The 10,887-nt window shown below is 69.4% G+C and overlaps 7 protein-coding genes across 7 annotated transcripts in view; 4 read left to right on the forward strand and 3 right to left on the reverse strand.

Annotated features, from left to right (window-relative positions):
* Positions 1-2,223, forward strand: part of MICPUCDRAFT_40685 (uncharacterized protein) — a gene marked incomplete at both ends in the record, with an annotated part of 4,358 nt that extends 2,135 nt beyond the window's left edge. Inside the window, 2 exons of the mRNA XM_003059835.1 lie at positions 444-1,491; positions 1,870-2,223. Of these exons, the coding sequence (XP_003059881.1) occupies positions 444-1,491; positions 1,870-2,223 (1,402 nt within the window). The remainder of the gene's footprint in view (positions 1-443; positions 1,492-1,869) is intronic.
* A 325-nt stretch (positions 2,224-2,548) lies between these two features.
* MICPUCDRAFT_59667 (uncharacterized protein) lies at positions 2,549-2,991 on the reverse strand (the record flags this gene model as incomplete). Its single annotated transcript, XM_003060126.1, has 2 exons — positions 2,549-2,778; positions 2,865-2,991. 2 exons carry the CDS (start codon positions 2,989-2,991, stop codon positions 2,549-2,551), a joined length of 357 nt encoding a protein of 118 aa, XP_003060172.1.
* Positions 2,992-3,441: 450 nt separating this feature from the next.
* MICPUCDRAFT_40686 (uncharacterized protein) lies at positions 3,442-5,935 on the reverse strand (the record flags this gene model as incomplete). The annotated part of the gene is made up of 2 exons (XM_003060127.1): positions 3,442-3,823; positions 4,380-5,935. 2 exons carry the CDS (start codon positions 5,933-5,935, stop codon positions 3,442-3,444), a joined length of 1,938 nt encoding a protein of 645 aa, XP_003060173.1.
* A 1,017-nt stretch (positions 5,936-6,952) lies between these two features.
* MICPUCDRAFT_40687 (uncharacterized protein) lies at positions 6,953-7,699 on the forward strand (the record flags this gene model as incomplete). Its single annotated transcript, XM_003059836.1, has 1 exon — positions 6,953-7,699. One exon carries the CDS (start codon positions 6,953-6,955, stop codon positions 7,697-7,699), a length of 747 nt encoding a protein of 248 aa, XP_003059882.1.
* A 374-nt stretch (positions 7,700-8,073) lies between these two features.
* MICPUCDRAFT_59671 (uncharacterized protein) lies at positions 8,074-9,738 on the forward strand (the record flags this gene model as incomplete). The annotated part of the gene is made up of 1 exon (XM_003059837.1): positions 8,074-9,738. The coding sequence occupies one exon, from the start codon at positions 8,074-8,076 to the stop codon at positions 9,736-9,738; it is 1,665 nt and encodes a 554-aa protein (XP_003059883.1).
* Positions 9,739-10,294: 556 nt separating this feature from the next.
* Positions 10,295-10,507, reverse strand: MICPUCDRAFT_59672 (uncharacterized protein; the record flags this gene model as incomplete). Its single annotated transcript, XM_003060128.1, has 1 exon — positions 10,295-10,507. One exon carries the CDS (start codon positions 10,505-10,507, stop codon positions 10,295-10,297), a length of 213 nt encoding a protein of 70 aa, XP_003060174.1.
* Positions 10,508-10,689: 182 nt separating this feature from the next.
* MICPUCDRAFT_59673 (uncharacterized protein) lies at positions 10,690-10,839 on the forward strand (the record flags this gene model as incomplete). The annotated part of the gene is made up of 1 exon (XM_003059838.1): positions 10,690-10,839. One exon carries the CDS (start codon positions 10,690-10,692, stop codon positions 10,837-10,839), a length of 150 nt encoding a protein of 49 aa, XP_003059884.1.
* Between the last annotated feature and the right edge of the window lie 48 nt (positions 10,840-10,887).

The following is a 10,887-nucleotide window of genomic DNA, read 5'->3' on the forward strand; positions in this document are numbered from 1 at the left end:
CCTGCGGTCGACTCTGAGGATCCCCGACGCGTCGTGCGCGCAGACGATCGCGCACCCCGGGTGCGTCTGGTCCGTGGCCGCGTTTCCGATCGGTGGTGATGGTAACGGCGGTGGTGGGGACGTTATTTCGTGCTGCGCGGACGGCGTCGCGCGGGTGTGGACGACGGACGACGCGAAGAAAGACGCGGCGGCGGCCAAGGCGCGTTCTATTCATGACACTGGTCCCCATACGACCCCGTTCGCGTGGTGAACGCCGATGCTTAAGGACTTTCTCTCCCGGCGTTACTCTCCGCCCAGGGTCCCGCGCTTTCAATCCCCACCCTCGACGCCTTTCAACTCCGCTTCTGACGCCTTTCAACTCCACCCCGACGATGCTTCGTATGGACCCTCGACCCCAAGGCGATGGACGACGCGATGACCGCCGCCGCGGAGGCGAGGGCGAGAGCGACGCTCGCGGAGGAGCAGTCGAAGATAAAGACCGAGGACCCGAGCGCGCTTCTGCAGTCCGGGCACGGCGACGGCGTGACGAAGGTCATCAGAGAGGAGGGCGGGACGATCGCCGCGTACGCGTGGTCCGCGGGGACGGCGAGCTGGGAACGCGTCGGCGAGGTCACCGGCGTCGGCGGCGGCGGAATAGGCGGCGGAAAGAAATCGTTCCAAGGCGCGGAGTACGACTACGTCTTCGACGTGGACTTCCAGGACGGCGTCCCGCCGCTGAAGCTGCCGTTTAACGTCGGGGATAATCCGTACACGGCCGCGGAGACGTTCTTGGAGACGAACGATCTCCCCGCCGGTTATCGAGAGCAAGTCGTGAATTTCATCGTGCAAAACGTCGGCGAGACCAACGTCGGCGCGGGCGGCGTCAGCGCGGACCCGTTCACCGGCGCGGGCGCGTACGTGCCCGGGACGGGCGCGACGACCGGCGGTGGTGGGGGTGGGGCTGGGAACTTCGATCCGTTCACGGGGGGCGGGGCGTACGTGCCGGGGGCGGCGGCGGCGCCCGCGGCGGCGGCGCCCGCGGCGGCGGCGGCGGCCGCGCGACAGTCGTACGTCCCGACGACGACGTGCCTCCTCTTCGATACCTCTTTGAACCTCGACGGGATCCTGAAGAAGATCGCCGAGTTCGCCGCCGAGCTCGCTACCGCGGCGCAACGCGTCGAGGGTCTCCGCGAGTGCGCGGCGGCCGCGGCGAGCAAGACGCCGCCGTCGACCACGGCGGCCGCCGCGCTCCTCGACGCGTCTGCCGCGTGGCCGAAGGAGAAACTCTTCCCGCTGCTCGACGTCGCGAGGATGCTCGTGCTCGTCCCGGGCGCGTGCGACGCCGCGACGTCCGGCGCGTTCGCCGCGGCGGCGTGCCGCGCGCTGGAGAGCGGCGGGGACGGCGCGCCGGCGCCGCCGGGGAACGTGCTGACGGCGGGGCGGCTCTTCGCGAACGCGTTCAAGCACGGCGAGACGAGGGACGCGTTCTTGCCGTTCGGGCAGGCGTTACTGGTGCGTTTCTTTCGGTTCTTTCGGTTCGGTATCTTCTCCCTCTTCTTCTCTCTTCTCTCTTCTCCGTCGACGCGCGGCTTCGCGCTGCGTCTTCTGCTCGTCCACCGCCGCGCGGATCGTTCCTGGGCGCGCGCGTTCGTCGCGCGATCAGATTTTACCCGCGGCGAGATGCATCGCCGCCGATCCGGTCGCCGCGACTCGGCGGTCTCTCACACGTCGTCGCGGCTGTTTGTGATCGGCGGACAGTCCCACGTGTCGTGTCTATCTAGCGCGCCTCGTGTCGCGTCGCGTCGATTCTTTCGCATCATCTCGGGGACCCGCCCGCTGACCATCCCCACCGTCCCCACCGTCCCCACCGTCCCCACCGTCCCGACGCAGGACGGCCTCGCGCCCGCCGCCGCCGCCGACGCGAAACCCCCCGCGCGTCTCGCGCTCGCGACCGCGATCCTCAACCTCGCGTCGTTCGCGTCCGACATCCCCGCCGCCGCCGACCTCGCGCCCGCGTGCGTCGCCGTGGGGAGCCAGCTGTTATACGCGTCGCCCGCGGCGGACGTCGACGCGAGGTTTCGCGCGCTCGTCGCGCTCGGGACGGCGGCGACGACGGCGGGCGCGGAGGCGAAGAAGCTGGCGATCGATCTCGGGGTGTTGGACGTCGCGACCGCGCTCGCGGCGGCGGAGAGCGCGGGGAAGGTGAAGGACGCCGCCGCGGACGTGAGGAAGGCGTTGTCGTGATGGGGGCGGCGGAGGAGGAGGGGGAGGCGGCGAGGCGACGGGCGGAGGATGATTTTTTTTGGTTGGCGACGAAAGGAACTGAACGACGAAGAAGACGAGCGGGTTTTGGAAAGGAAACAAACACCGCGACGTCGTCGCGACGCCTCCGCGCCGCGCGCGCTACCTTCATCATCGCGCTCGCGTCGTTCGTCGTCCATCGTTCACGTCGTCGTCTGTTCGTTCTTCCGTCCGGCGGCCGATCCCTCGCGCGCGAGTCGCCGCCCTCGCGCCGCGACGCCTCCGCGACGCCTCGCCTCCCTCGTCGCGTGCAGTGCGTCTTCCCTTCTCACGGGAAGGAGCCCTCGGAGTCCTTCTGGAACGACGCCGTCGCCACCTCCGGCTCGACGACGACCGGCGCGCGCGCGACGACCGGCGGCTTGAGCGTGTTGCTCTGGATCGGCTTCCACCCTTTCGGCCGCGGGCACACGTTCCCGGACGCGGGCTTGAACGAGCTCTCGCGGTCGCTGTCGCGCACCGCGACGTGCTTCATGCCGACGGTGGAGTCGTCCAGGAACCCTGGGCGGAGAGAGACGACGGCAAAAGTCCTTAAGGAACGGCGTTCACCACGCGAACGCGGTCGTATGGGGATCAGTGTGACATACCGTCGTTCGTCAGGCTCGCGCGCGTCGCGAAGAAATCGTACCAGCCCTTCTGGCCGTACAGGTTGAGCGCGCCGCGGCGGATCGGGACCGGTTCCTGCGCCTGGCCGGCGTGCATAATGTACCCCATGGTTGGCGAGCGTTAATACGTGTGCGTGCGTTACGTGCGCGTGCGTGTGAGGCGCGGCGGGGCGCGAGGGGACGTCTCGTCTCGGACGAGGAAACGGCGGCGACGTCGGAAGGTCGAACGGCGCTTCGAGAGGATCGACGACGATAGATTTCGAGAAGACGAGGCGACTTATTATCCGTCACTTCCGCGCGGCGCACGGATGGCGCGCGTCGCGCTCGCGTCGTCGCCATGGCGGACGCACGCGACGCCGGCGCTGACGGGCGGCATGGGGAGCAGACTCGCGAGGGTTCGACGCGCGTCGGCGCCGTGCCCGCCGCCGCACGGCCGCGGGAGGCGCGCTACCCCGGACAACAACTTTCTCACGTGGTGCGAGGAGAACTTTAAGCGAGGACTCCTGAAGGAGTACGTCGACCCGGACAAGGGGCCGACGGAGGTGATGCGGGGGTCGGGCTACAAGGCGCTGTGGAAGTGTGCCGCGTGCGGCCACGAGTGGCGGGCGACGATGCAAAACCGCACGAGGAGCGACAAACCCAGGGGATGTCCGGAGTGCAACCGAACCTTTCCCTTCGTCCACGAAGCCACTCCAACCAACAACTTCCTCGTGTGGTGCGAGAAGAACGGCTTGAGAGGGGAGATACTCCTCGAGGAGTACGTCGACCCGGACAAGGGACCGACGGAGGTGATGCGGGGGTCGGGGTACAAGGCGCTGTGGAAGTGCGCGGAGTGCGACCACGAGTGGCGGGCGGTGATGCACAGCCGCACGAGGAGGAACAGACCAAGCGGGTGCGCGGTGTGCTCGAAACGACTGCCGAAGAGCGAGGCGTACTTCTTCCTCGAGTGGTGCGAGGAGAACGGCGAGCGAGGCGAGAGACTGTCGCGAGAGTACGCCGATCCAGACGTGAAGCCGACGGAGTTGGCGTACGGGTCGAATTACAAGGCGCTGTGGAAGTGCGCGGCGTGCGACCACGAGTGGCGGGCGGTGATGCACCACCGCACGAGCCTCGGCGGATGCCCGGCGTGCTCGCGCCAAGTCGCCAGCTCGACGAACAACTTCCTCGCGTGGTGCGAGGAGAACGGCGAGCAAGGGAAGACACTCCTCGAGGAGTACGTCGACCCGGACAGAAAGCCGACGGAGGTGACGCGGGCGTCGAGTTACAAAGCGCTCTGGAAGTGCGCGGCGTGCGACCACGAGTGGCGGACGACGATGAACCACCGCTCGAAGAGCGACAGACCCACGGGATGCCCGGCGTGCAACCGCGCGCGGAGAACCGCGTACAGTCAAAGCGGTCGACGCGTCCCGCCCGCCGCGACTCGATAGATCGCATGAAAGAATCTTGAGACTAACAAGCAAGACGTCCTACGGAGCCCACACCACTCAACGCGCCTACCCTGACGACCCGCGCGTCCGCCGCGTCCCTCCCCGCGGCGACGGCGACGACACCACCGACGTCGTCGCCCCTTTCCTCGCCGGCCGCGCGGGTGACTTGGACGGCGACTTTTTCCCCGCGCGCGCCCTCGCCGACGCCCCCCGGAGAGGACTGACGCGCGCGCGCGTCCCCGCGCCGCCGCCGCCGCCGCCGCCGCCCTCCGCGTCCGCCGTCGTCGTCGTCATCGTCCCCTCTGGCGAGGCGTCCTCCTCCTCCTCCTCCTCCTCGACGACGACGACCGCGGCGCCGGCGGCGTTGGGCCCCCCGGCGGACGCGCGGCCGGCGGGCTCTTCCTCGATGAAGACGTGACTCGTCGTCCCCGTCGTCGTCGTCCCCGGCAGCATCCCCGGCGGCGACGTCAGCGGGTTCAGGCCGTCGACGAGCACCCCTCCTCCCGCGGGCTCGATCGCCGCGCTCGCGTGCGCGAGGTTATCGCGGTACCGCGCGAGCAGAGGCACGTTCTCGTCCGCGGCGCCGTGCTGCAAATTTTTCGAAATCTCCGTCGCGAGCTCCGCGTTGTCGCGGAAGATGTCGCTCACGCCTTCGTCCATCATCCCCATCCCCATCCCGCCGCCGTCCATCCCCATCCCCATCCCGGCCATCCCGGCCATCCCGAGCCCCGCGCCGTCCATGCCTCCCGGCCACGCGAAGAACACGTCGTCCTGCGCGCTCCCGCCAACTGGCTCCTCCGCGAGCAGCGGCGACGTCGCGGCGTACCCGGCTTGCGGACCGAAGATGTGATCGCCGCCGTTGAGCTGCTGATGTTGACGTTGCGTCATGTGATGATACGCGGGGTGCGTCGTCGTCGGCTGCCCGTGCTGCAGAGCGCCCGCGTGGTACGGACCCTGCGGGCCCGCGGCGACGTACGCGAAGGTGCCGTGGTGGTGGTGTTGGGGTTGGTGTTGAAGTTGATGTTGGTGTTGCGACGGCGGGTGCTGCATCACGTAGCCGCCGTAAGGATGCATCGCGCCGCCGCCGTGCATCATCGCGGCGCCCTGGTGCTGATGGTGCGCCGCGTGCTGCTGCGCGTGCGGATGCTGTTGATGGTGCTGCTGCTGTTGCTGCGCGTACGCCGGGGTGCCCGTCGGTCCTCCTCCGACTTGGTGCGTGCCATTCGGCGACGGGCCCCAGCGCAGCCGCGCGCCCATCCCGGACGGGAGTCCCATCGCCGTCGGCGGCGAAAAGAGCGTCGCGTCCGCAGCGCCGCCGCCGCCGCCGCCGCGCGGCGCCACCGCCGGGTACCCGCCTCCGTGCTGTTGCTGCGGGTGCTGCTGATGCGCGTCGTATCCGTACGTCCCCGGCGGCGCGTGCGCGTGCGTGCCCATGGACGTCGTCGCCGTCGACCCCCCCGGTCGCGGCTGCGGCTGCCCCCGCGTCGAGCGCGGCGCCTTGGTCTTCGCGGACGCCGCCTTCTTCCCGCCGGTGGTCTTCCCGGTCTTCGTGCCGTTGCCGCCGCCGCCGGCGGCGGCGGCGGCGCCGCTCTTAATTCCCTTCCGCTTCATCCACCGCACGCGCATCGCGACGTCGCGGACGCCTTTGTTCGGCAGACGCGCCGCGATGCGCACGTACCGCCACAGCGACTCTGTGAACGTCGGGGTGGAGTTGAAAGGCGTCAGAAGCGGAGTTGAAAGGCGTCGAGGTGTGTCGGGATTGAAAGCGAGGGACCCTGGGCGGAGAGAAACGCACGCCGGGAAGAAAAGTCCTAAGGATCGGCGTTCACCACGCCGACGCGGAAGTATGGGGACCAGTGTGACATTGAACGCGCCTCGGCCCGGGACGCGCGTCCATCCCGCGGGCGTCGGCGACGGGTCGTCGAGCCCAGCCTCCAGCGTCGCCTGCTCGTCGTTCGTCCACGTGACGTCGTACAGGTTCGTCGCGCGCTTCGGCGGCGGAGGCGTGGTGGTGGTCGGCGGGTTATTTTGCGCCGCGTTCGTCGTCGTCGTCGTCGTCGTCGTCATCGCGCGCGCCTGAGGGGTGATGAGGGGACGGAGGGATGGATGAAGAACGCGGGAGGTCAGCGAACTCTTAGCCGTTCGGGAGGGGAGCGCGCGCGAGATGCGGGGCGACGGCGTCCGCGCGCGGGGACGAACGACGACGCGGATCCGACGCGCGATGCGCGCGGCGTGTCGATCGAGCGCGAATCGCGGACGACGCGCGCGTGAGGTCCGGGTCGTTGAGGAGGGCGCGTCGAGGAGGAGGCGTCGACGCGCGGCCGCGCCAAAACCCTTTCACCCCTAAACCCTTTAAAAAAAGATGATGACGCGACGCGACGACCGAGGGACGCGGGGACGGGACGCGCCTCGACGACGCGCGCGCTCGCGCGCGCTCCCTCGACGAGGCTTCCCCCTGCGATCGTTTGCGCGGCTTCGCGCGTGTCGTTCGATGCGCGCGTGCCGTGCGACGCCCCCGCGCGCTGCCCGCAATTGCGTCGCGGCGCCGTCGACCCCCCCGAGAGCTTCCCAGCCGTCCGCGCGGCGGGAGATCCGAATCCAAGAATCCGCGCGCGCCGGCGTCAAACTGTCATTCATTCCACGATGCGCGGGGGCGGGGGCGCGCTCGCGACCGCGCCGCGGACCACGCGCGACCGCACGTACGCGCGCATCGACGTCCCAGACCCGGAGGGCAGGCGCGAGCGCGACCAGGTCCTGTTCCATCACCCGAACGGCCTCGTCGTCGTGTGCCTCGCGCCTCGAGTCGGCGGCGGCGCGACGCGAGATTCGAAGACGACGACCGTCGTCGTCGACCGCGGCGCCGACGACGCCGACGCCGGCGATCTCGCCCCGTCCGCGTCCGCGTCCGCGTCCGGCGCGCCGTCGATCGTCTCCGTGGACTTCAGCCTCGGGAAGGGCAAGGGTCACCAGTCCAACGACGTCGTGAAGGGCGGAGGGAAGAAGAAGCGCGGCGCGAAGCTCTTGATGGCGAACAGCGGCGTCGCGCGCGTGTCGACCGACGATGGGACGTCGTGGACGGCGCGCGCGTGCGCGAAGGGGAGACTGCTGGAGGTGAACGAGCGGCTGATCGACGAGCCGGGGCTGGCGTCGACGGACCCGCTGAACGAGGGGTTCTTGTGCGTGGTGCAGCCGCGCGCGGAGGACGCGCGCGAGCTGACGCGGCGGGCGGGCGCGAAGGGCGGCGGCGGCGGCGGCGGCGGCGGCGGCGAGGCGACGAACGATGATGATCCCGCCGCCGCCGCCGGGGACGGGGACGGGGACGGGGACGGGGGGAACAAGCGGAAGCGCGAGGCCGCCGCGGTCGTCGTCGCGCTCGGGTTCGACGACTGACGAGCGATGCGATGCGATAGATGTGATAGGTGTAATAACGACGCGGCGTAGACGTAGGCGCAGGCGCCGCGCGCCGAAAGCTCGGAGCGTTCGCTCGTGCCGACCCTCGACCTCGGTCCGCGTCATCAGTCCCTGCCGAATTTGAACCTGCCGTCACACCTCCCTCGCGCGCGCCTCGCTCGCGCGACGGGGACGGGTCGCGAAGGCGCTCGCGACCGCTTCGCCCCGCGAAGGCGCGGCGGAGCGCCGCGCCGCGTTCGCGCGGCGGGCCGGAGAGGCGTCCGCGCGGAAGCGCTCCGTCGGAGAGCGCGCGGGATAACGCCCCACGCCCGGAGACGGACGCGTCGCGGGGAGGAATACGAACATCCGTCGTCATGCCGCGGTCGCGCGCGTCCACCTCCTCCTGGATCCCCGGGCACGACGTCCACTCCGTCACCGCCCTCGAGCTCGCGGCGATCGCGTCCGGCGTCGTCGTCTTCCTCCTCCTCGCGTCCGTGACGTTCGCGAGCACGTCCAGCGGAGGATTCGCCGGGGTCGTCCTCGGCGACGGCGGCACCGACTTCGTCTTCGTCGGCCTCACCCAGATCCTGCTGTGCGCGTGGCTCTGGTACGCGCTCATGGCGTGCATGGAGAGCAAGCCCGCGATGTTGCGCGCGGTGTGGGGAACGACGCCGTCGTGCCCGGTGGTGGCGACGTCCACGGAGGTGGGCGTGATGGCGACGATCTGCACGTGGGTCGTCGCCGTGCACGTCGCCGCGTTTTCGTCGCTGTGCTGGTTCGACGAGAAGAAGGCTGATGATGACTCCAAAGGAGGAGGAGGGTGCCGAGGTCTGCGCGGCGCGCCGTTCCACGGCTCGCCGATGATCATCGAGCTCTGCGCGGTGCTGAGCGTCCTCGCGCTCGTCGTCGCGCCCAGGCCGCTGCCCGCGCGCCGCGCGAGACTGGGGTTCATACGGTGCGTGTTCGAGGCGCTTGGGTTCTCGTTCGGGTACCCGGCGTTCGGGCCGTTCCCGCCGCCGGGCGGCGGCGGCGGCGGCGGCGACGGCGACGGCGACGGCGACAGCGATAGGGAGGGGGGAGAACGCGGCAGCGATAGGGAGGGCGACGATAAGAGAAGCGAACGCGGGGACGAGGACGAGGAGAGCTCGCGGCGTCCGCGGAGGCCGTGGCGAGAGGGGAGCGAGTGGTCGATCGACTCTCTTCCGGACCCGCCGTCGTCGCCGGTGGACTTCCGGCACGTCCTCTTGACCGACGCGCTCACGTCCGCGGGGTTGATGCTGTGGCAGACGGAGTGCGCGGCGTGTTTATTCGCGACGGGGTCGTGGACGAACGGCGCGGACGCCGCCGCCGCGGCGGGAAAATGCGTCGGCGATTCCAAAAACGCCCTCTACGGCAAACCGATCGTCCTGATGTTCCCGTTCTGGTTGCGTCTGTGGCAGTGCGTCGCGCAGTGTAACGGGCCGCTAGGGAACACGTGGCACGCGGTGAACGCGATGAAGTATCTCTCCTGCATCGCGGTGACGATCGCGTCGACGTTTTACGAGCTCTCGCGCGACGACGAGTTTTCAAATTCAAACACGATGTTCGGCGTGAGCGAGACCTCGTGGTACGCCGCGTGGGTGGGCGCGCTGTGCTTCAAGACGGTGTTTTGTTTCTGGTGGGACGTCGTCATGGACTGGGGTTTAGCGAGAGTCGGGTTGTTCGGCGAGAGGTTAGGGCTCGCGAAGCAGACGGGCGGCGCCGCCGGAGCCGGCGATGTCGACGAAGAACTCGACTCGGACGACGAGGAGCTCATCGACGAAGACTTGGAGCTGAACGACGACGCGCACGGCTGGCCGTTCCTCCGCCCGCAGCTGCTGTATTCGCCGCCGATGCTGTACTACGTCGCCGTCGCGTTCGACTTCGCCGGACGACTGTCGTGGGGCCTCGCGATTTCCCCGCACTGGTGCGACGGAGGGTGCACGCTGGGCCTCGGACTGCTGGAGCTCCTCAGGCGCGTTCTATACACTGGTCCCCATACGACCGCGTTCGCGTGGTGAACGCCGATCCTTAAGGACTTTTGCCGGCGCATCTCTACGCCCACGCCTCGCTTTCAATCCCCGCCCTCGACGCCTTTCAACTCCAACTGACGCCTTTGAACTCCACCCCGACGTCGCTTCGTATGGAACGACCCTCAGGCGCGGGATGTGGAGCTTACTCCGCGTCGAGCACGAGACGCTGACGCTGCGCGAGGCTCGGCACGCGAGGCATGTGGAGCGACGGCGCGCGGAGCGACGGCGCTACGCGATGCGGTTTCGCACGCGATCGCATCGGAGGGTGTTCGAGTCGCCGCCGCCGCCGCCGCTGCCGCATTGGCGCGCGGGAGACGACGAGCGGAGCGAGCTCACGGAGCGGTTGTTGTCTCCGCGGCCTCCGGCGTCCCCGCGCGGGATGTCGAAGGCGAAGAGCGAAGGGAACTTGCTGAGGTAGGAGGCGCGTCGTGTTGTAGTAGTAGTGTACAACTAGCTAGCGAGTCGTGGAATCGAATCGAACCTAAGGTTAATAACAGCATTTCTGTTATTACGAGCGGTCGAAAGCGCGAAAGACCCGTCGCGTCTACCGCCTCACCGTCCTGAACGTGCGGTACGACAAGAACAGCATCCCCCCCATGAACATCAGCTCCAGCGCGCCCCTGGGCGCATCCACCGCGACCGAGCTCCCGAGCGCGCTCCCGAGCGCGGTCCCCACCGCCAACGCCGCGCCCATCCTCGCGTCGACGTTTCCCAACCGTCGGTGCGCGACGAGCGCCGCAGCCGACGGCGGCAGCATCGCCAGCAGCGACGTGCCCAGCACCGCGGCCTGGGGCAGAGGGGACGCGAGCGCGAGCGCGGGGGTGACGATCGTCCCGCCGCCGATGCCGAGGAGCCCGGAGGCGAGGCCGGCGGCGAGGCCGATGGCGGCGAGCTGCGGCGCTCGTCGCGCACCGACGGTTGGGAAACGTCGACGCGAGGATGGGCGCGGCGTTGGCGGTGGGGACCGCGCTCGGGAGCGCGCTCGGGAGCTCGGTCGCGGTGGATGCGCCCAGGGGCGCGCTGGAGCTGATGTTCATGGGGGGGATGCTGTTCTTGTCGTACCGCACGTTCAGGACGGTGAGGCGGTAGACGCGACGGGTCTTTCGCGCTTTCGACCGCTCGTAATAACAGAAATGC

The sequence above is a fragment of the Micromonas pusilla genome (assembly GCF_000151265.4).
Source record: "Micromonas pusilla CCMP1545 genomic scaffold MICPUCscaffold_7, whole genome shotgun sequence".
Lineage (NCBI taxonomy): Eukaryota > Viridiplantae > Chlorophyta > Mamiellophyceae > Mamiellales > Mamiellaceae > Micromonas > Micromonas pusilla.